General features: G+C 44.5%; 1 protein-coding gene across 5 annotated transcripts; it reads right to left on the minus strand.

Annotated features, from left to right (window-relative positions):
* Positions 1–3,068: 3,068 nt before the first annotated feature.
* On the minus strand, positions 3,069–23,083 carry LOC108937813 (kinesin-like protein KIFC3). Of its 5 annotated transcripts, none has more exons than XM_018757979.2 (21): positions 22,904–23,083; positions 14,287–14,407; positions 12,905–13,035; positions 11,444–11,630; positions 11,155–11,291; positions 10,985–11,050; positions 10,765–10,854; positions 8,585–8,812; positions 8,262–8,435; positions 7,603–7,750; positions 7,385–7,515; positions 7,153–7,264; positions 6,507–6,688; positions 6,310–6,414; positions 5,895–6,025; positions 5,647–5,770; positions 5,323–5,452; positions 4,937–5,166; positions 4,675–4,830; positions 4,467–4,581; positions 3,069–4,011 (listed from the first exon to the last, which is right to left on the minus strand). In XM_018757979.2, exons 2-21 carry the CDS (start codon positions 14,366–14,368, stop codon positions 3,989–3,991), a joined length of 2,682 nt encoding a protein of 893 aa, XP_018613495.1. In that variant the 5' UTR covers positions 14,369–14,407; positions 22,904–23,083; the 3' UTR covers positions 3,069–3,988. The 5 variants fall into 5 exon arrangements, with proteins under 5 accessions (XP_018613495.1, XP_018613494.1, XP_018613498.1 ...); XM_018757978.2 differs by lacking the exon at positions 22,904–23,083 and adding an exon at positions 17,367–17,377; XM_018757982.2 differs by lacking the exons at positions 14,287–14,407; positions 22,904–23,083 and adding an exon at positions 14,208–14,269.
* Positions 23,084–25,008: the final 1,925 nt, after the last annotated feature.

The raw sequence follows: 25,008 nt of genomic DNA on the forward strand, positions 1-25,008 counted from the left end.
AATGTGCTGAGAGAACGATAAACATGAGTCAATCATCACTCTCAGACTCTTAGCCGAGGAAGAAGGCAAAATGAGCGAGTTGTCCAATTTGATCAAGAGATCATGACAGAAAGACTGGGAGGTGTAGGAGCTCTGTTTTGGAGCGGTTGAGCTCTGGGTGGTGATCAGACATCCGTGCATGTCTGATGCTCCAGGTGGAAAGGAGAGGAAGAGCTAGGTATCATCAGCATACCAGTGGTATTTGAATCCATGGGAGGCAATAACAGGACCAAGGGAGGAAGTGTAGATCGAGAAGAGCAGAGGACCCAGTATCTAGCCCTGCGGGACACCAGTTGAGAGAGGCAGAGGAGAAGAACAGGAGCCCCGACAGACCACTTCATAGGATCGGTCAGATAGGTAGGACTCAAACCTTCTTAGTGCAGTTCATTTGAAGCTGATTAAGAGAGAGGAGTAGAATCTACTGATTGACAGTGTTGAATGCTGCAGACAGGTCAAGGAGGATGAGGACTGAGGATGATATTAAGATGTGTGTTAATTATAAGTAAATGCTGGATTAGATTTCCCATCTGAAGGGGGAGGCATGGTGGTGCAGTGGCACAGTGGGTTCGGCTGCTGTGTGGGGGGTCTGGGGCTCGGGCCCTGCTCGGAGTGCCTTGCGACAGACTGGCATCCCGTCCTGAGTTTTTCCCCCTCCCCCTTTCACCCTGTATTACCAGGTAAGCTGCTGCGACCCACTTGGGGAAAGCAGTTGTTGACGATGGATGGATGGATTGATTATTCCTTGATCATTCCCATATTTGGAACAGTCCTAGTTTTAAACAGGAACAGGTGGTGCAGTAGTTAGAGCTGTCACTTGCCAGTGGGGAAGATGCTGGGTTCAAATCTCACCTTCTGCTATAGTACCCTTAATCGAAGTGCTTATACTGAATTGACAGAGTCAATATTATCCAGCTGTTCAAATAGGTAAATAAGTAGCTTATTGTATAAAAGCTAACACCAGGGTTCGTACAGAGCCCTGAAGGTTTGAAAAATGCTTGCTTTTAATTGGGGTGATTTCAAGGTTTGAAATGCACTTGAATTTTTAATATGTCCTTGAAAATGCTTGATTTTTTTACAGAACATCAGATGTAATTAAAAATGTAAAAAAAAAAGCATGTCATGTGTAATTTGATTTATTGGTCCATCTATTCGCCTGGAGCGCATCCATCTCCATTAACGTGTCTCGCTGTCATTTTAAGGATAACTAGCTGTAAGATGATATGCAGTGGTTTTGCTGCTATACTTTAGAGCTCTATTGTAATTAAGTCACTCTAGTAGTATGTGTGTGATAGAGAACAACATTCAGATTCAGAGCATTAGTGCTTTCAAAGCTAAGATATGCAATTACTTAATGCTAACTGGGTTCACTGCTTAGAGCTTTTCTAGATGGTTCTCTTTACTGCCGTTTGGTGGTTAAATGAAGTACACATGCAAAGTAGAGTCCGATTGCAGTAGCAAGGGACCATGCCATGTAATGCAGAAAAAAAATGTTTAATATGTACATGTAAAAGTATTAATTCATGTGACTAAATGAAATACTTTGGACTGATGGAGGAGATGATAAAACTAAAAGCAAAGAAAAAGAGGATAACTAAGGATATTCAGGTTCTCTACACCTATGTTGAAAACAGTGCAAAGAAGGCAGAAAAACTTGGAAAACTCAGATTAATTTCCAAATTGAATGGAGTTTGAAGAGCTGCTCAAGAAAAAGAGCAGGCTCTAGAATGTGTGGAGTGTCCCATAGATGAGAAGCTAAAGGAGTTGAAAGCGCTTCCATGAACTGTAGTCTAGGGTTGGACCAACTTGCAGGACTGTTTTAGGTTTGAGCAGTCAAATGTGCATTCTTTTTTCTCTGTTCCTGTTTGTTTACATTTATTTAAATTTATTCATTTAGCAGACCCTTATGTCCAAAGTGACATCTCAGCAGAAGTACAATTTATGCATTACATTAAGAGAAAGAGACATAGCTGCAGACATGAAAGTCTCAAGCAAACCTAGTTTGTTCCCTACTACTTGCTGCACGGAGGTTCATTGTTCGAGTAGGTGCATAAGACACAGGATAGACAAATCCTGATACCCTCCCACCAAATTTTTTTTTAAAAATAAGATATACAAATGAGCAAGTATAATGCCAGAGTAATGGCTAATAAAGGTTGTATGTGGGGATGCTTATGAAGTTACAATGTGTGAACAGTTACACCATAAATGACCTAGAGAGATCTTGGGCAAAGTGGATCTGGAAAAAGTGGGTTTTCAGACCCTTCTTGAAAATGGAGTTTCCACAGTTCTGAGTGACAGGGGAAGATCATTCCACCACAACGGACCCAGAACCAAGAACCTCCAAGCTTTGCCTGTCGTGTGCAGGACCACCAAGCAAGCAGAAGTAGATGAGCTAAGGGGCCTGGCTTGTTTTAAAAATGTTTACAATAACATTACAAAATAGCATTTTGTCATCTTGTTTAGTGTAAGGAAAAATGTACCAAATTTAATTTCAGTGCAAATCAGTAAAGAGTCAAGTAAAATGTTCTTGTGTTTATTCATTTGTATATTTCTAAATCATACTATGGAAATTGGGTTAGAATTTTGTCCCAACCTCCCACAAAAAAAAAAAAAACCTTACCTAACCTACAGTTAGCAACAAATGTACAATAATACAACCAAAATTAAGTATGCAAAATATGAACTAAATATCATAAGTTGTATTCATATTGAAGACTCCAGTCTTGTAGCTTGATACTTTGAGTTCAAGGGGCACTGTTTAAACTCACCAAGGGTGGCTTGTGGCAGTTTAAGTAATATTGCATCAGCAAATTCAATGCTAATGCTTGAAAAATTGATTTAGGGACCTTTAAAGTGTTTGAAAGGTGCTTAAATTTCACTCTTAATCTGTACAAACCCTGTAACACAGTAAATGGCTTCTGAAGCTAGGACCGAAAAGAAAATGACCCCATTTCTATAGTCACTATTGCATAGTATTGCATGAGGAAAAGCAGTATCACAAAAGTATTTTTATTTAAGAAAATGTTTAAAAGCAAGTGTACAGGAGCATCACTAAAACACAAATGAATGTGGAACAAGCAGGTGCCTGGATCTTGCAGGGCTGTAACTTTCAGCAGTTGATTCTTCCCTCAGTCCCAATGTGACACACAGAGGCTTACATCAGAAATATACTTCTTTGGCAAGCAGCCACATTTCAAGTTTAGATCTCAGTTATGATTTCATAAACAGATGGGTTTTTTTGAGCCATAAATGAAGCTGTTCAGGCCAGCTGGGCTTTGGTTAAGTGAAATAGACCCGATGCTACAAGAAGAGACGTGTACATGCATGCTTCCAACATGTGCCCGTTTTCAATGATGGGGACTGACTGCTGAACAGTGTCATTGGTTGAAAGGTTGAATAGACATAACAGTGCAGTGATTATTGCAGGAGTATAGTCCTTGACAAAGGAATTGTGTGAAGCATCCTGTTAGTCAGGAATTTCAAAATCTAACCGTAAAAGCTAGTTTTGATTAAAGAAGAAAAAATCCACACATTATTACATAAAGACAAGGTAAAAACTTCAGATAAAGTGCATTTTTCCCCAAAAAACACTGTCTGGAAGACTATTTTCAAACTCTCAGCAGGGTGAAGTAATCTAGCTGCAGGGCTGGTGTTATTAAGCAGCAGGTATCTGAGGAACAGCAACATTTAAACTTTACTGGGATGTATTTGCCTGATACCCTCACCCCATTTCTGACAGCATCAGAGCAGCAGTCATGTTTAAAATGTTGTCCAGAACCTGGACAGCTGGCTCCCCCCCTCCTCACCTCACAGGTCAGCAGTTCAAGTTTTATGAGCTGATCTGTTTATTTTCTTTAAAAAAAAAAAAGATTCTGTTTGTTTACTAGAGATATGGTAAAGGTCCTGGGCAATACCCTGGAAAGCACAGCTTTGGAGGGACAGGATATCTTCAAGCTGTAGGTTTCATCCTTCCTACAAGTGAGGATATTGGAATTATATTTGGAGCCAAAACCTGGATACACTCATTCAACACCAAATGACAGCATAATGTGAAAGCTACAGTGAACTGACAGACCCACAAAGATCCACAACCAATGAAGAAGCAGTGATTACATGTATGTACACGAGCACGCACACACACAGGCATTTGGCTGCTAGAGGTGGGCATGTTAGATCGGTGGATAAATGCCATGCTGACTACCCAGGGACCCACCTACCTGCCCACTTTCCCCACCAATCAGCTGCCTCTGTCTACATTTCAGTCTGTAAACCAACCAATCACAGTCATAAGAGTGGTCAGGCCAGAGTGGGAGAGAAGATAAGAAAGTGAGCTCTCAGTGACAGATACACTCACAAGAACATGGCACTTAAATACAGCAGCTGCCCTTGGGTATCTGTCTGTGTATGCATCTGTATGCTGTGCTGACCTGAGGAGAGGTGTGACTGAGACCTCCTGCGAGCACTTCCTGGCACCAAGGCAGGGCCAGCACTGCTGACCCGGGAAATAGGCAAGGAAACAGGAGTCACCGGTGGTGAGTCCAGCTGTAAGAGTCACACACATTTGGTGAGACAACTACATGGCACTTATGCTGTACATACCTTAGCTTTGTTTCATGGCCACTAGAGGGTGCTCACCTCTACACTGTCATGGGTAGGTGAGGATGATGCAGGGGAGTGGTCAGCCTGCTTGCGGCTAGAGCTGGGGGCAGGGCCCAGCTCCACAGAACGCACACGCTGGGCGAATTTCAGGGAACACACAGTCTCGTTTACATTGATGTCCAGTGGGGACACCTATCCAAGGAAAATGTGAAGTCATGGCAATCACAGTGGGTGAAGCCCATCCATCCCTGCCACACCCATTTCCCAACAGTGTATTTACAGCCAGTGCTCTGCTTACCTGCACCATCATGAGAGTCTTGCTGTCCCCGCTCAATGAGTCCTGCAGCAGGTAGGTGAGACGAGAATTGCGGAATGGCACATGGGCCAGTCGGGCACGCAGAGCATGGATGACGTCACCCAGGGCTGCAAGGGACTTGTTGATGCACTGTGCCTCCCGCAGGCGGCTGCCCTCAGCACCTGAACGTCCAATGCGCTCTGAGCCAGCCAAGTCCACCAGATTCAGTTTACCTGAGGAATGCCATTCTTATTATACACATTGAGTAATCAAGCAAAATATATGTTGGCATGCATGTGGCTGTATTCATGTATCCTGTATGTATGCGCTAGAATGTTCAAACATTTAATGTGTGACTTAGCTCAGGGTCAGGAGGTTGAAACTCCTACCTGATGTGCGGTGGCCTGTGGACACGTTAACCCCTGCAATCGTGGCTATCAGGAGGGCATGAGAACGTGAGCTGTGCTCATTCAAGTTGGTGCATGCTGTCGCTCGGTTCATGTGGCCTAAATCTAACACCTGTGGGATAGCACTTGGTCAAAGGTCAGACCCAGCAGGACACACAACCAAACAGCTACAGAGCACTTGGACCTAGGATCTGGGGACTATGAAAGAAAATTATGTTCCTCCTCCATTCTAGGACGTTATGTCTTCAGCGTCAATCTACACTTCAGAAGAGCCATGTTGGTGGTAATCTGTCAAGATAAGCACACCTTGTTGATATCCTCCACACTCTGCACAGGGAACTCTGCGAGGCCTGGAACATAAAGCTGTCCTCTGCTATCTGGACACATCTTAATGTCCAATTTCTCACTGGGGTTGTCTCCAAGTAGGTTCCTGTAGGTATCACCAGTATACATTACACTCCAGTGTTCTCAGTTCCAGGACACTGTCAATGAACTTAATGCATTAATGCTTTGGTTACTTTTATACAGAGTGAAATTCTTGCAGTTCTATTTACCGGAGCATCTCATTGTAGATCTCCACCATGCTGACAGTGATATGGTACTCCCAGTCTGGAGCTCTCTCGGACACCTCAGTGAAAAGCAGCTGCAGTGCTCTCTGGTTGATACCTGGGTCATCCATCACACCCTTGCAGCGACACAGACATAGCACAATGGAAAGGTCTAAATGCCCAGATTCTGCTCTACTGCTGCATCCTTGTTCAACCAGCCTTGCCAACATCCTAACTGTAATATAGACAGAAGGTATGGATGAAAGTAAGAAAATCACAGCCGGTGATGGTTACAATAGATAGAATAAAATTTAAATGTCAAGAGCTTCATGCTTACCCATCTACTCACATAATGTAGAGCATTTTTGATATAGAAATTGACATTTGCAACTGCAAATATTTTTCAAAGAGCTACATGTACCTCCATAGTGTAGGTCTTCCCTGAACCTGTCTGTCCGTAAGCAAATATACACACGTTGTAACCATCAATGCAGGATGTTACCAGAGACTGAATTTCCTGAAAAACCTGTTGATAACAGAGAGGAGCAGAGGAGATAGTGTCATTCCAGGCATTCCACATGAGAAGCAACATTTCCCACCTGCCTCCAGGGGTCTTACCTGCTCCTGGGATGCCTCTGGCGGAAACACTTTGTCCAGTTCAAATGTCATCAGCTTCCCTTTGTTTGCCAGGTGGAGGATGGCATAATCATCAGGGTCAAAAGTGACTATATTCCTGGCCTCGCTGATGTTCAGCTCTTCCTGACTGACCGGTCGGACTCGGCAGAACACTCGAATGTTTCCTGAAGGAATTACAACAATTGTTTACTTTTCTGAGATCTAATAATGCAGCCTGAACTCCAGAACCACAGCTCAGTTTGTTTGCTGTACTCCACCACTTAGAATACTTATGATCCAGACCCTCATCTCTCACTGCAGCAGGCTAAAGCGTAGCCACACGTCTTCCAGAACACTGGGAGCTGCACCTGGGAGTAATTTCTTAATGGGATAATAAGCCCAAGTACAGCTAATCATCCAATGAAGGACTCAAAAACCCAGACGGAGGCATGGTGAATTTTGTTCTGATGGCTTTGGTGTTACAACTCTCTTTAGCTCAGACTTTGTTTTTGTGTTCCATATTTTAATATGATCATTGTGCAATATTGCTCATCTTGGGAAAGAAAAATAAGAGACATAAGCCCTCCCACCACATGTCCCCACCTAATAACTCCCCAAACCTGGCACACACCCAGCTTGTCACACTCACCTTTCAGACGTACCAGTTCATCATGGCACTTTTTCCTGAGGTTCATCTCTCTCTTGTACTTCCGCAAAAGCTCCTGGTTGGTGCTGCTCACTTCTGTGATGACGTGGCAGATCTCCAAACAAGCAGGTGAGGTTGGGGATGAAAAGGGTGGTCAGTAGAAAGGACATTCATGAATTACCACCATCTCCCCTTCATTCTTTTACACTTGCTCAGAAACACAGTCCTACTGTACCTCTTGCTTGGCCTCTTCAATAGCTTTCTCGAGCAAGAAGGGGAAGTCCTGCACCTGTTTCTTCAGACAATTGTAGTCACAAGTGAGTGTGCGCAGTGCTGGCTGGAGGGTCAGCAGGTTCATCCTCACACCTGCACAGGTACAGTAGCAAGTTACAGACATTTCCACCTGCACTCTAACATGAACCCACATGTAAAACCAAGCAAGCAGTTACTAACCAGCCAGGTTCTCATGGATAGCCTTCATCTCACTTTCAGCTCTGATGAAAGCTTCTTCAATTATGCGGTTCTTTTGCTCTTCCAAGCTCTGCATCTCTGCCTCCAACTGGCTCTGGCATCTTTCCATCTCTCCCTCGTATGCCTGAACCTGGTGAAGGTAATGAAGTCGTGTCAAGTCAAGTGTGGGGCTTCCATGTCTTCTAGCAAGAAGTGGGACTGCAACCACCTATTGTCACACCACCACACAGTTCCATACAAACACCATTTGAGCTCTTCCGTCTCAAACGCTTTCCATCCTTTCAGTACACCTTAGTGTAGGAGTCAGCAAGGGACAGTACTGTCGCAACTGAAGAGGAAAAAAAAAAAAAAAAAAAGTATAGCATCTCTGGTTTTGTGTAAAGGATAATGTCCTGTATGACGGACAAGTAATCTTAGTGCCCATCAATGGAACAGGTGCAGGAAGATGAGAAGCAGGTTATTCACTTTGTTTATAGCTGACAGCACTCCTAAATGGAGAAACAGATGAGCAGGGGGAAAGGGGAAGAGGGAAGATTGATTGTGGGGAGAAGTGCAGAGGAATGGGTAAGGTAAACTCCAGTCACAGGGTAAAATCTGGCTGATACATGTACTCTTCACCAGGCAGGGCTGGGGAAACACACCTGTGCCTGCAACTGGCTGCTGGTCTGCTGTGACTCATGCAGCTGCTGCTCCAGTTCACGCAACAGCTCTTGTTGAACCTCCATTTGCTCCTCCAGTGCCTGGTTCCTGGCTTGCACTTCCTGTAGAGTCTTCTTGGTCCGGGGTGACTCCACCTCCACAGTGCGGGTCACGTACTGCAGAACAGAAAAGGTGAGAGGAGGGGCAATGAGTCAGGTATTTACTGAGCAGCCAGAATGAGAGACATTAAACACATCCTCCTCTTTGTTACAAGTAACAAACATGGGTTCACTGCAACAGGTGCTTTTTTTGCTGCTGTTCTTACCTTGACCTGCAGGGGTAGCACAGCCTGTTGTGACAGGGCATCCTGGCATTCCCTGAACCTGCGATTGAGCTGCAGCTCTGCCTCCTCTCGTTCCCGAAGCGACTGCTCCAGCAGCTCCAGCCGTGCTGCCTCTTCCTCCATCCTCTTCTGCAAATGCAACAACTGCTGTTCCCGTTGTTTGGCCTCATCTTCCCGCTGGGCAAGCTGCCTGCGCAGAGCATCCACATCCTGGAGAGAAGATGTAGGACTGAAGCACAAGCTTTCCAAAACAACTCCCGAGTCAATGGAGCTCATTCTACCACAGCAGCAAAAGTTTTATGGTTTTTGATTTTGGACCTCTTGTGAGTGGACCCCTCCAGTGAACTCACAAGTGATACGAGGTGGAAAACCATAGTGAGTGAGGAGGTCTTGCAGGTAGGCGGTTACCAGATTGCTGAATGGGCAACTAAAAGAAGCTAGCGGAGAGATGAGAAGGAGAAATGGATAAGAACACTTTGGCAGGTCAAATACTACTCTTAATGTGAGATTCTATATCCACTGGAGAGGTTTGATGGCAGAGGCCAGAAAGAGGGGGGTTCTGCAGTTATCCAGGTGAGATCACCATGGCCTGGACCAGAAGCTGTATAGACTTGTAAGATATATGTACATTCTGTAGATTTTAAACAGGTATCTGCAGGATTGGGTTACAACTTCAGTGTATTCAGAGAAGCCCAGAGGTGAGTCAATTGGGAGTAACAAGCTTTAAACCAATAGAGCAGATGAAATGAGAAAGTTGTCCAGTTTGAGTTCCTGACAAGTAGACTGACTTGATAAGAGAGATGATAGGAGACATTAAAGAAATAGGTTGCACAGGCATGACCGGTAATAGAGAAGAAATGGAGTCAAGTGAGCAGGAGGTCAGATATTTCAGTTTCTGATAAGGAATGGCAAAAAAAATTAGGATTTCCTGGAAATCCTAGCATGGATAAGACAAGAGGATTCTGAGAACATAGTGACAGAATTGACTCTGTCTTTAAAGAAAGTGGCTAAATTCCCAGTAGTGGAGGGAAAAGTAAGGAGGAGGTAAAAGGAAAGAAAAGATTAAGATGTTGCAGGGACATGCTGCAGTCTGTAGTTAACTCTAGAAGAAAGCAGTTTTTACTGAGGAAACAGACTAGGAGGGCACAAGTAATAAGTAAGGTACCACTTTATTCCAAGCATTATTGGCCAACGTCAGCCTGAAAAATAATACCTCTGGGAACAATCAAGGCACTGAAAGAAAGCCCAAGAAATTTTACATTGTTTAAATACAATCCAAAAAATGTTTTAAATTCTGATCAGGGCCTGGAGACAGTGCAGTTAACATCAAGGAAGCTGATATAAATGAACAGTAGGACACTGTCAACCAGCTTTGTTAAAGTGGGGGGGGAGGGGAAAAAAAAAAAAAAAAAAAAAAAAGCAGCAGTAAATGACATTCTGAAACAAACTAAATGTTCATCTATCCCTTACTAATAACTTATTCATTGCAGAGTTGAAGTCTGGAGTCTATCCCAGCAGCATAAGGCAAGGTTCAGCTTGGACAGGACATCAGCCCACTGCAGGGCAATGACACACACACACACACACACACACACACACACACAGTATGGCCAATTTAGAGTAACCAATCCACCTAAAATACATGTCTTTGGACTGTGGGGGGGGGGGGAAAAACCCATGCAAACACAGGGAGGGCCTGCAATCTACACACAGGCCAGATTCAATCACAGAAACCAACAGCCCAGCAGGTGTGAAGAACCAGAACTACCTGCTGCTCAGAAAAGAAAAACACTGAAATGTCATCCTGAACCAAGTAATATAGAAGAATTTAAGTTCAGGTTCAGACTGTCCCTCAACACTATTTCATGCTGTCCTTATTCCTCTTTATAATCTATAGCCAGCGACCAAAGTTTTCAGTCTGTGGCTCAAAATAGTGATTTCCTCCATCTTAATTTTTCTTTGGAGGAAAGCATCAGTCAACCAATTCCACCACAAACCTGTTGCTGCCCAGCTGACCCAGCTGTTGCTATGAAAAATTTGCAGCCACATCACCCACCCAATGTGATACAGGAAGGTTCACCAGTGCACTGCTGGAGGTGCTGACCTTGGTTTTATTAGTCTTTGTCCATTCCTGGTCATAGCCCACAACTTGCTGTTCTCACCTGGCTGCGCAGGCAGCTGCTCAGCTCCTGTCTCAGTCGCTTGTTCTCCAACACCACCACCTCCAGCTGCTTCTCCAAGTCTGTGGCCCCCTAATGGCAGAGACAGGAATAGAGCAAATAGTGAAAACGATACTGGCTATTGCTAAAATCAAGTGAACTGTCAAAGACCAGGAACATTGAACCCCCATCCCATCTAACTACAGGCATAAAGGACACAAACCAGTTCAGAACACAGCTTCTCCACCTCTTGCGACTGCTCCAACAGCTTCTCCTCCAGCTTCCCTACCTGGGAGGCCAGACAAGCAGAGCTCATCAGACCAGGATTCACCCTCCCCAGTAGAAAATATGAGTCACCAGAAGGCATGCCAAGCAGTAAAACAGGTCATGTACCTTCGTGCACAGTTGGTCAATCAGAACCTCCTGTTCATTCTGGATGTGTAGTCGGTTTTGGGAACTGCACAGATCCTCCTGCAGCTGGCCCTGGTCTTTTTGAACAGGACTGGAACAACCAACTAGTTTCCCAGATCCTAGGTAGACACATGAATCTATATTCGCATACCTCATTCATACCCTACTCATAAAACCTGCAAATTGATCTGACCAACACTCAAAATAATAGATGTTTGGTTTACTGCGATCAAATGGTCATGTTCAGATCAACACGTCTCATTTTTCTCACCGGCAGATTGAATGGGTTGTATCTGCGTTTCCAGTTTTTGTGATATGGTCCGGAGCCCATGGACGGATGATACCAAGGCCTGCAGTTGCTTCTCGCGGGTCCACCGCTGACGCAACACCTGTATCCTTCGACCAGTCTCCTCACTGTATAGGCTGGCCTGGAAGTTACACACCTTATCCTGCAAGCTCTGATGGGAAACGTGAAGATGTTTCAACAGGACCCCGGGGACAGTGACATCTTAACAGGCGCAACCCACTTCTCTCCAGATCTCCTACCTGCCCCATAAGAAAGAAATGACCGCACATTTGCTTTATCTTTGTAGGTCACACAATGGCCTGACCGATCTTGGTAAGAGGAGTAAACAAGATGATGACTATGTTGGGAGTCTCAGTGAAGCCCTACTGCTAGCCAGAGCTAGCAGTTAGCCTTTGACTCTAAAAAGCACATCCAGCAAAACTGTGTGTGAAAGTAGCTAGAAGCAATGAAATTACTGAATGGTGACAATCTTTTGGCAGGGCTTACATACACTAGAGTGCAGGAATAGGAGATACCTGGTCACTTTCTGCTGCAAGTATATTGGCAAATGGATAGAATGATTTGCATTGACTTTCATAAATATTTAGGACACATGATTAAGGGACTCTAGAAGAGGCAACAAGAGTTCTGGTCTGGGAGGTTCCTTTCTTCCCAGGTGAGTGCAATAGTCCATAAAGGTGAAGGAAGGTAAAGCCAAGGAATGACAATGAAAGAAAGGAATCCGGATTTATAGCACTTTACCACTGACTCCTGAAACATCCCATTATTAGTCATGTACCACTAAAATTAGTCAGCTCTCTGGCAAGACTTTGTCTCAACCTTGATTCTTCTATATATTTAACACCCTAAACAAACAGGTAAATGTCAGACTGTAAAGCCAGAGATACTACAAAATACTGCTAAATTCTAGACAAGACAAACTTCAAGCATGTCACAAGTACACTCCAGCCAGCTATTTATCCACATGGGGTCACTACTGACTACACATCTCTGTGCCAGTCTAGCTCTAATGCCAATATGAACTGGTCAGGGCCTTGATGCTTTTATGATCCACTGAAGCAGGCTGTCAGTACTGGGCTACAACAGAAAGGTGTAGACCTTTGAGTCTCTAGGGATAGCACTTAAAAACAGCCCTAATTTACTGCTGCAGACCATAAAGCTCTCAGCCAAACTGAGCAGGGATAGAGCCTTCAATGCTAACTGCAATGGGTTACACTGAGGAGCTGGTGCAGACTTTCCTTCTGAAAACACAGTCATGCATATTTGCTTTGGGCCAAGGCATGTTAACACAGACTACAGATTAAAACAGTACAGAGCACATCAAGTATTGTGATTAACGATACAAGCCCAGCATTAAAATGAAAGTCACCATGTGGCATGCAAGTGAGAGTGAATATGTGAGAATAAGTATCCTCTACTTCACACCTGTATTGTGAGCTTTTGGTCACCTTGGGTGCTGAGGTCAGAGGTCAAATGTCTTGGGTATGAAGAGGTCTGCAGCAGGAGAAAGGAGGGATCCTCCTCACCATCACTCATGAGGAAATCCACTGAACTTGCTGGAGAGGACACAGGTAGTCATTTTTGTTCTCGTTGCTACAAACCCCATAACAGGTGACATGCTTGAAATATATGGATAAATAAGACACCCTATATATTTTAAAAAATAAAAAAAAAAAAAAAAAAAAAAAAGGTTTTCCACACTGGTGCATCAGAAGTGTTCAGTTCTAATCACCACATAATGGTCCTGACACACCACCTTCCTGCCCAGTGCCATCGTCTTTACACAAAGAGAACATCTGGATGCCCAGTGGTTCAAGAAGAGTAATATTCAGGTTTGTAGTGTGCCATGGCGTCATCAATAACCAGACCAGACAGACATGAACCTAGAGAGCACCCATAAGGTGTTTCAGTAACATCCAAATGTCTATGCAAGAGGAAAATGGAGTCCGAGAATAATCCTGTAGATTAAGAATGAATTGTGTGGCGCACGCACACAATTCACTGGTATTCATACAGTCCCATCAGTGTAGTATGCCCTCAAACTACCCCTGCTGAACCCAGAGCCTTATCATCCACAGATAGCATGATGGCCAACAGCTGGATAGAAGGAACAATAAAGTACTAATGACACATCCTCAGCTTCCCTGTGCTATCACTAACAGATAAACACACAAAACACAGAGACAGTCAGGAAAGCCCACGTACACATTAATCAAGGACTAGTGTTTTTGCAAGATCCCAAGGCCATTGACATCTCCTAATACTAAACCTACAAGAGCCCTGTTGCACGAATCTCTGAAATGCTGGCACCGGAACCTCACATCCCCTCCCCTCATCATGCCAGAGCAATCCCCTCATGCCTCGGTCATCTGCATGTCAGCAGACAGACTATGCCTGAGTAAATGAGCTGAGAGAGAGAGAGAAAGGCTTTACCAAACCATACCTTCTGTGCTGAAAACTCATGCTTTTCCCTCTGCTCACATGTCCTGCGACAAGTGAGCAGCATGCTTCATTTCTCCTCTTCCCCAAGCCCTCCCCTTTCTCTGCGTCTTTCTTTAGCTCTCTCTCTGTTGCACCACCTCTTTCTCTCTGTCAGTCACACTCTCTCTCTCTCTCTCTCTCTCTCACACACTCTCACACACACACACACACACACACACACACACACACACACACACACACACACACACACACACACACACACACACACACACACCACTGCCAATACCTGCAGGCCATCTCAGAGTAATTTCAGGAATGCAGTTATACTGGTTCTTTTTTCCACCTGCAAGTCATGTGACACTCACTATCCAATGAGATGTCCTTCCTCCAGAGTTCCTGCAAGCAGGGGGTGTGGCTGATGTCCCAGGTCTTGCGTGAGCCAAACATGACTGCTGGGTCAATGAGCGGACTGGATTGCCGGGCTGGCTTGAAAGACCCAGGAAAGAAAGCACTGGTGTTACATTTTAAACACAATGAGGAAACCGCGTGCGCACGCGCACGCACACGCGCACGCGCACGCACACAGGCTGAAGCTGCTTGTCCCGAGCGAGGTTGCAGAGAGCCGGAGCCTAACCCGGCAACACAAGGCGTAAGGCTGGAGGGGGAGGGGACACACCCAGGACAGGACGCCAGTCCATCACAAGGCACCCCAAGTAGGACTTGAACCCCAGACCTGCCAGACAGCAGGACCCGGCCAAGCCCACTGTGCCAACGCTGCATTTCTAAAGATTTTTTTCTTTAGAAATTGTATTAGATTGTATTGATAATTTTTGAAACTTAAAAAAAGGCTGCAAAGAAAACTCCACAAGAGGGCACAATTACAGAGGGAGTCCACACAGAAACACTGGAGGTCCGAGTCTTCCTCTGGGCAAACTACCCATGAGCACACTTAGAAGTGTACATGAAAGACAGCTTGTGTCAACATTTCTAGAAGACCTCTCACATCATTTAGAGATCATTCTTCCCAACCCTCCAAAACAGAACAGGCAGAAAACAAAGGCTGTAACAAACATACATGAGGTGATGTCACCTTACCATTTGACATTAGGTCAAGAAGAACACAAGTAGTAGAGCAAGACAGCTCTACTAGTCTTGGTGGTATAAATTATGACCTCTCGCTTTGTACCCCAGCAGGTTTGCCAGCCTTCACCTCCTGCTGCTACTTTTTCCAGCAAGACCATGTAGATGATGAAACCCATCCATCCCTCAGTTCTGGAGCTCCTCAGCTAAAAGTGACTCTTTTATGTTTTCCCAGTTCCTATAGCAGTCTGCCTAGTGCAATGACAGTTACACCTTACAGAAGAGCTCAGGTACTTCCTTCTGAGCCATCTCCTGAACTCCTTGATCAACAAATTGAACACACAAATCAGAGACAAAAACGATTTACCAAGAATCGTATATTTTATACAAATTTATTAAGTTTAGGGCAAAAAAATTTTCTTCGCTTTTTAGGTCAGAATAGGGACTTTTACTCTTCAGAGAGACCAGTAGCTGAGCAATGAGTAACAGGCAGTCTGTGACAGCAGGGGCAACCATGAGACCCTTAAAAAAGGTGCATGGTCCCCTGGGAGATTCTTATATGCAGTCTTTGGGCTAAAAGTTTGACAGCTGCAACAGGGTACTACATAATGTGTTCAACATAGACTCATTCAGTTCCCAGTCACTGTAACATACGGTGACAAGCTACTTGAAAGTGAAATTCACACAAGACATCTTTAAAACCCATACAGCCCAAAACCAGCAATAGAACCCCAAACACTTATCTACAAGAGCTGACAGACAAGGACTATATACAGACCAGCTGCCAGCTTTCAGTTAAGTCCAGTACAACACAGTAACCTGTACTCAACTTTCACAATGGGAAGCATGAAAGAACTAGTTAAATGGGTCATTCTGGAGAAATCTTATAATATGCACTACCATGTCATCTCTGAGTAAGTGTCTACATTTATTGTCAGATCTGTTCTTTACTGCCTCATATAATATTTAGCAGATAACATTCAGGCATAAAGGACTTCCTCAGAGTAACCACACATCAGCAGGAAAAGTCCAAGTGGCCAGACTAGGATGTAAAAGAACCAGTACACTGCTGTAGATCCCTGACATTATGGTGATATCTGAACCCCAGAACAAAAACAAACTATCTTCAATTTGCAGCAGCAGCTTTCAGCCTCCCTGGAGCAGGCTGAGGGAACCCATGGTGTACCTGGTACTCACCTCCCTCCCAGTGATATCTGGCACCCAGTCATACAACCATGCTACTGCCTGTGGTCTCCCTTCAGCAATAGGGTCACTCAGGGATGCAAAGTGCCCTACTGCATGGCTGATATCCCTTTCTCTTCCCCTCTCAATCTGCTCCAGCATGCTCTGCTTTCTACCGGTTGCCTAGCAATAGCCAATCATGATCTCCTTGCCTTATTGAGCTCAGCCCCTGCTCCCCTCATTCAAGCACCAGATAAAATATTTATTTTGAAGTGAAGCTTGCCTACTTTGGCTAATGTATTTAACTCAGCCATGTGGAACAATGTGATGGGGATAAGATGTCCTACTTAAACATGGATGCAGAGTGGCCTTCCCCACCACCACTGGCATGTGTACACAAAGAATGATGGGGGTAACATAACAGCACAATCACAGCCTTTGCATCACTAAAACTCCAAATAAGGCCCATGCGAAAGTGTCAGAACATTTGCCCTGGCACTGCAGAAGAGACCTCACTCAGTGGGTCAGACAGAGGATGGCAGGACCTCTCATATGGGTTACAGTACAGACACAGGGCTACAGAGTGGAGTGAGAGCATGGCTTGTCACCTGAGATGACTGCCTCCAAAAATGACCAGGTGTCTCACCTGCACCAGTGAATTATAGATGATCTGTGCTGTGTTAGAGATCTGGGCTGTAGTATGATAAGACAGCTGGGAGGAGTACAACCAGAACAAGACTTCATGGCAGTATCTCAAATATCACAGCATTAAAGGTTAAGAAATGCATAACAAAATGCATTCCTTCTTTGATGTCTGATTCCTAAACAGCTCCTCTCATGCTTGTGGTTTCTGAGACAGTTTCAGTCCTATATCTGACACACACAGGATAGTTACAGAAAAAACTGGTTTGGAGATCAGATTACAGGTAAAGCAAAAAATGGACATGGGAGGAAAGAGGTGACACATGCACACCTGCTTAAAGAACACTGAAGGGGAAAGATGAAAATACAAGCAAGAAAGTATCAACAATCAGATCTGCTTTATTAACACTTACATAGACCCATACATCAGTCTCAACCTCACTAGCACAAAGAAAAAACACTGCTGAAGCATAAATTCAAAATCATTCCTGAGCAAAGATGACAGCAACTAATGCCTAGAGACAAAAGGCTCTGATCTCACCTCTGGCATATTGTGCCTGCATTGCTCATGGTTCACACCCTCCCTAGACCTCCTCCGGCTCCGGCTGTGCAGCTTATGTAGACAGTTTGAGCAGCAGTAGTCCTGGTAAGGCCACTCCAGCTGCTGGTCCTCCAGCTGTGGGGCTATTCGCCAGAGCTGGAGGAGGCTACGTACAGACAGGAGTGCCACGGTGCAGAGCACATTCATGTCTGTGTTGCTCCTGCAGGACTGAGCTCAATGCCAGCCACCCTCCTTGGGAAGCTATGGGTCCTGTATCCAGGTAATTCCACAGGTATTTCCTGTCTGTGGTACCTCCTTCTGGTTCAGAGTTCAGGCAAATCCATAGTCAAAAATGTTCACTATAGAGCACGACAAAACACTTGGTACCCCTGGTTTTCACAGAAAAAAAGGGTTTGTTTTCCATTCCAGTGTGGTGCACCTGCACAGCTAGGAAGGACAGCCCTGATCTGAATTTGCCAGTAAAATAGAAGAAAGTGGAGGATGCGCAGTGTGGATATTCACAGCAGGTAGTCCTACAGTCCTCAATGTGCCAAGGACGATTGTTTACCCAGGCCGGCCAACAAGTACTGTGATCCCGAGAGCAGGAACCAGCTGATGTACCTCACCTGTACACCTGACTCACCTGGACACGCCCATTTGCCACCACAGCCAAGCCACGAGCACACGCAACACATGTATCACACCTGAGCCTTCCATTAGCTTCTTGCTGATAAGGAGTCCAGGTAAGCAGAATCCGCCCGCCTAACCAGGACTGTGTTAGACTGTTGAGACAGGCGTATAACCTTGTACCTTGCTCCAGTACAGCAGCACAAAGAGTCACAACAAAAGGCTTTGTGACTATAGTGAAAGAAACATGACATCCACCCTCCCAAAAGCATTCTTCTGGAAGAAAACAAATAGGTTTATACAGCTATATGCTACATTTCATCTGATATCTCCTGGTGCTTGTCCATGAGGTTGGGTGGCTTGTACTTGGGACCACCATCCAAAGAACTGAACCTAACATTTGCCTGCTGCAACTGAGGTGATAACTGTACATCCCAAAGGACAGAAAGCAGAGCAGCATCTCATCACATCCAACACCCATCTGTCAGAGGCAAGATGGATTAGAACAGGAGGGTGTGGGTGTACGAGCGTAATCTGAGTACATCCAGTCTATTACATTTGTAGAGAAAAATTAATACACAGACTGAAAACTCGGGCAGCTTAACATAGAATGACCTCTAACCACATCCAAATCCGATCAGGTAGGCTATGATTGGTTGCTCTTCATTGTCAGGCAGTCGTGATATACGTGACACCACCTCTACTGACTGGCGCTACCACTACAATGAGTCACCAGTAAGTCACTCATCCCTACTGTAATGCGGAAATGACGAATACAGTCTGTGTAGCACACAATGGCTGTGAGACTCAGAGGAATGAAAGTAAAAGAATGTTGTTTACAAAGTCTGCCATTCATCATCGTGCTGCCAATCTGGCTGATATATTAGTTTCATATCAGAGCCATAAAAGGCTGACACATACATATATAAATCTCTCAGCAGGATTCTCCACAAGAGTGGGACTAACCAAGTGTAACCAAGCAGAACAGCAGGGTACCAGAATTAAACTGAGATGAGACTGGGATCTGCTCAGTCAAAGAAAGAAAACAACTTTACAAGCAAACCAACCACTGCAAAGATTTCAATCACTTTCAGGGTGGCAAGGTTTCAGCATTGTCACACACAAGTAAAACATTAACTGATAAGGCCACCTTCCAGCCCATATACGATTTATATCAGCAAAAGCCAGATTATTTGATTCTTTGTATGTAAACAGTGAATTTAATCAAATAAAATTTCTTACCTTTACTTATAAAGATTTACTTATTACTTCCTCATGAACAGTTAATACTCCCCTATAGGTCTCCTGTTAGTGCAACATTATCTAACCACTTTTGCTAATTTAATTCTTATTTACTTTTTTAGTATTTATACTTGTGTCTCTACAATCTGTAAATGTTATTTCCCTATTTAGTCTGTAATTCTGTGTCAGCTGTTTGTCTGTAAATGCTGGAGGCACCTAGAACCACAGCAAATTCTTTGTGTGCATCAACACTCTTAGCAAATCAAACTCATTCTGATAAGATTCTTTTGTCCAAAGTGACTTTCCACAATCAACATCACATTGATTTAACCATTTATACAACAGTATAATTTTTACTGTATTGATTCAGTTATTCACCTTGATCAAGGGTACTGCAGAAGGACAAGGAATTCAAACAAAGGACCTTCAGACTGCAGAGATGTGTAATAGGCTTCACCTTCAGATTTTCTCAGTGTTTAGCCAGTATTTTTGAATCATAGCAGAGAGAGTCAACTGTTCCAGGTATACATCACAGTCTAGTATTGGTTAAACTTTGCAGTCTGACCTTTGTGCATCCAGAAGGTCTTTACGATAAAACTCAGTTCATACATTATAGATGCTAATATGGTTCACTTGTGAATTTTCAAAAATACTAACTTTCCCCATTTAATTTTTTCCCTCAAATTTCTTAAATTTATCAATTTTCTAAAAATTCAGTTTGAAGCAGAGTGAATGTGAACCCATCATGAAAGTCACTAAAGCACACCCAAACAGCAGCATGAAGCTGCTTTAATTCAGCTCACTTTCATATTGTTTGTAGGTTAGAGATTTTATAATAAGAATAATCTAGTAAGATGATGTTGGAGATTAAAGTACCACTTCCATACAACAAAAGTGTCTCACAGAATAGTTATTCTAACTATATAAGATACAAATGTGCCACCCTGGTGAAAAGAGGGTTCTATAAAATAAACTGAGCTGAATAAAATAGCCAACATAACCAGCCGATATTAACCTTTCACTGAATGTGACATAGTGTTAAAACTGACTTTGTAGCTACAAACAGACTTCCAGTCTCAATTATGTTTGTAAATTGAGGAGCCAGTGTATAAAATTTTCCACCAACATGCATCGCAGTGACTCAACCTCAAACCATAGGTGAGAACAAGAGGGAGGACCTCAGTAAAGATATCTGGCACTGGAACTGTGGTTGTTGGTTGAAACAGCCCTGAGCATGTGGTTGAGAGTTTAAACAGTAGGATCAGCAAGAAATAAAAATAACTTACTATTCCACTGATAAATAGGAGTCTTAACTTCTCCCATAAACAGAGGACAACATTTTAGAAGTTTACCCTTTTCCTAAAGCACAGCACACATACTACTACTACTCCTTCCCAACTGTGAACTATTTTAGGCTCCAGCAACACACTAAAACAGGATGGAAGAAAAACTCATAAATACATAATGACAGGATAGATAGCTTCACCACCAGGGTGTGAGATGCAGTCATCCAAAAAAAGGAAAGCTCCGCCTGCTCTGCTGCTCCTGCTCTCATTCCCACTGTGTCATTCACTGCTAAGGCCTGACACTGCAGACCATGGAAAATACAGAATGGAAATAAAGGACTCCTCTTGAACACTGCTAACATCTGTGCCACACATGCTGGTCTGGGAGCTAGGGCTCCTAATTTAACAAGGTTTAAAAGTTTAACCTCTATAGATCAGGAGTCTTCAATCCTTATCCTTTCAGGAAAGGCAATATGCAGATTTTCATTACACCTCAGCACCATGACACCCTGTTGAGCAACTTTCCTAAACGTAGCTCATGTGGCTCCCTCTCTCTGTACCAAGTGTTATTGGGACTCAGAGAGCTGGAAGCTATTAAAGTACTTCATTTCACCAGGACCAGGATTGGGAACCTGCCACAAACCTTGTGTTGTCCAGAGCTCTCCTTGTGGGTAAAAGTCATTTACACCCCCTACTGGACATCAAGAAATCAACTGCAGTCTGCGTTCAATCAAGAGCTTACATAACAAACAGATGAGAAGAAATGAGAACAACTCAGTCCGGAAAAAGAGATAGTTCTAAAATCAGAATAGTGCTTGAACAGGAAGGCAGTGCAGTGATTTCATTCACTCATCCGGCCACGATCTCCTGTTTCCAATGTTTATATCTCCATCTCTGTCATGACCTCAAGGGCAGCACAAAGGCATGCAGATATCTTCAAGACACAAAATAACAACCAAGTCTTTGAACAAGCTAACACTGACTGTTTGACAACAATGACTAAAACTGTGGAACTCCAGTGTGGAAACCATTAGGAGCAGAGGACAACACAAATAAATTTTATCTTCTTTAAGAAGTTAAACCCCTAGAGTGAAAATGGAATGCCTTCCTGATTCACAGAGATGAGGAAAGCTGAGGAAGTGAAACCTCGTTGGTCACACGGTTTCCATGACAAGACCCCCACTTTCTGTGATTACTGTTTCAAACTGTTCTTTAACATCCCATTCAGGCAGGATGTCCAGAAACCACATGTGCCTCTTAAGTATTTGGTGCAGTTGTTCAAAGGTACGTGGGTATTTATTTTAGTGATGAGAAACATATACAGATTCCTCTCCCCATCTCCAGATACCCTATGAAGTCACTTCCACCCACATGGTTGTTTTTAGTCTCATTTTCCCACAGACCATGTTGTCCTGTAATTTAGGTGCCCTCAGTGAACCATGTGCTCTCTCACACACCTACATCATGCAATACCCACTTGCATAAGCATCAGAAGGTCATCACATCCTCCAAACAAAACATTGGAGTCAGTTATGTGGAACTATGACAAATGTCCAAAAAAAGCACTCCATCTTCAGAAGACTAGAGAAGGGATAGGCTGGGGCCTCAAACTCTTTCAGTGAAGACATCGCTTGCAAATATACATTCCGACACGACATGAGCCTGTCATACATATGAACCATGCACAGCCACACCAGCCTGTAGGACCAGGATCAAACACACACCATTTTCCACTCAGAGCTGTGGAATGTGATTCCTTGCACTTCTTACAACATGGGACACTCCTGAGAGATCTGATGACCACTGACCTGCAGCTTCATAACTGTCTACATGATGTTCCCATTCAGCCATTCATTCATTCATTCATTCATGATTCATTCAACACAGTATTAATAATAGAAATGCATCAGTTGGTGTGTCCCAACCGGAACCTCACAAACTAACAACACCACCCAGACCAACAATCACGGGGTGTATGTAGTGTGTGTGTGTTGTACGTGGGGTGTGTGGAATGTGTGACGAAAATGAGAGCAGATCAATATGTTCCCTTCGGGTGAAGGCAACTAAAAATAACCCCAGTGACCGTTTGGACAACTCATGACTCATTTTACCAGCAAACACAACAAACATATAAAAACAAATCTGAGAGAAAGGCGCGTTACTGAAACGTAAAAATCGCTCGATTCCAGATTTTTAGCATCACTTACTTAGTACGCCTTACATAACATTATCACAGTCAGCACGCATACACACGTCACTATTGCTCTCTAAAAAACGAACAGTGCTTATTCTGCTGCTCCCAGAAATAGTTCTATGAAAAATAGTGCCAAAAAGGACGTAAAGCAGAGTGTAAACCGCGATAAGAAAACAGTGCAAGTTTACCTCAGCTCCAAGAAGAAGTCCGACCTTTCGTTCCCAGAGCCGAACCCCCGCGATCCAAAGGGTACTGGTTCGCTTTCCTCAAACTTTTATACAAGTACCTTGATCGACATGAATATAAACTTGCGGAATAAAAAGTTCCGGCCAAGTGGCAGGTTCGCGGACGAGAGGGAGAAACAGGACTGAAACCGCGTGGTGAGAGTTAAAAAATAAAGGCGGGTGAAGGGTGTAAATGCAAAATGAGCTGCGCGCCCTTGACAACTCAGGGAACTTTGCTAAAATGGGTCACAGAACCCAGCGGGTCCGGTGGCTTAGCAAATGAACTGGATAATGCAGCGCTTCATATGACAAAAGTCAAATCAAAACAAAAGTGTGATATTCACATTTAAATGGATGACAATTTTAGTACCGAATGTTAAAAGTCACACCTCTGTTGTTGTTGGGCTTGTTCGCACCGAGCAGAGACGACGGAAAGCAGATTAAACCACTTTGACCTGGCTGATACTCACTGCGAACTATTATTTAGCTGTTATTTATGTTATTTTTGATGTTAATATCTATGTTTTGGCCCCTTTCTATCTGTATTTTAGGACATTCTTGTACCTCTGAACCTATGCACGAAGGATGTTTGATAACATTTGATTTTATAGGCGCTGCTGCACCGACCCTCCTCGTCTACCAGGTCGGTTTGTTCTCAAATATGTCACTGAGATAAGCCACATTATTATAGCAGAGGGGCTATATGCCTAAGGGTGCGCCCAGCCACTCTGCGGAGGAAACTCATTTCTGCCGCTTGTATCCGCGATCTCATTCTTTCGGTCATGATCCAGAGTTCATGACCATAGGTGAGGGTAGGAACGTAGATCGACCGGTAAATTGAGAGCTTCGCCTTACGACTCAGCTCCCTCTTCACCACAACAGACCGGTACAATGACCGCATTACTGCAGACGCCGCACCGATCCGTCTGTCGATCTGCCGCTCCATTTTTCCCTCACTCGTGAACAAGACCCCAAGATACTTAAACTCCTCCACTTGAGGGAGCAACTTCCCCCTAACCCGGAGGGAGCAATCCACCTTTTTCCGACTGAGAACCATGGCCTCGGATTTGGAGGTGCTGATTCTCATCCCCGCCGCTTCGCACTCGGCTGCAAACCTCCCCAGTGCACGCTGCAAGTCTTGACTTGATGAAGCCAACAGGACCACATCGTCCGCAAAAAGCAGAGACGAGATCTCGCGGCCACCAAAACAGACACCCTCCGTTCCCTGACTGCGCCTAGAAATTCTGTCCATAAAAATAATGAACAGAATCGGTGACAAAGGGCAGCCCTGGCGGAGTCCAACATGCACCGGGAACAGGTCTGACTTACTGCCGGCAATGCGAACCAAGCTCCTGCTCCGGTCATACAGGGAACGAACAGCCCGTAGCAACGAGCCCCGAACCCCATAATCCCGAAGCACCCCCCACAGGATGCCACGAGGGACACGGTCGAATGCCTTCTCCAGGTCCACAAAACACATATGGACTGGTTGGGCAAACTCCCACGAACCCTCCAACACCCTAGTGAGGGTATAGAGCTGGTCCAGTGTTCCACGGCCAGGGCGAAAACCGCATTGCTCCTCCTGAATCCGAGGTTCGACTATCGGTCGGATTCTCCTTTCCAGTACCCTGGCATAGACTTTCCCAGGGAGGCTAAGGAGTGTGATCCCCCTGTAGTTGGAACACAATCTCCGGTCCCCCTTCTTAAAAAGAGGGACCACCACCCCGGTCTGCCAGTCCAGAGGCACCGTTCCCGAACTCCACGCGATGCTGCAGAGGCGTGTCAGCCAAGACAGCCCCACAACATCCAGAGACTTGAGAAACTCGGGGCGGATCTCATCCACCCCCGGAGCCTTGCCACCGAGGAGTTTTTTGACTACCTCAGCAACTTCAGCCAGGGTAATGGACGAGTCCCCCTCCGAGTCCCCAGCCTCAGCTTCCTCTACGGAAGGCGTGTCGGAGGGATTGAGGAGATCCTCAAAGTACTCCTTCCACCGCCCGAGAACATCCTCAGCTGAGGTCAGCAGCGCACCACTTCCACTGTAAACAGTGTTCGTGGAACACCGCTTC

This window comes from Scleropages formosus, chromosome 1, assembly GCF_900964775.1.
Source record: "Scleropages formosus chromosome 1, fSclFor1.1, whole genome shotgun sequence".
NCBI classification, from domain to species: Eukaryota; Metazoa; Chordata; class Actinopteri; order Osteoglossiformes; family Osteoglossidae; genus Scleropages; species Scleropages formosus.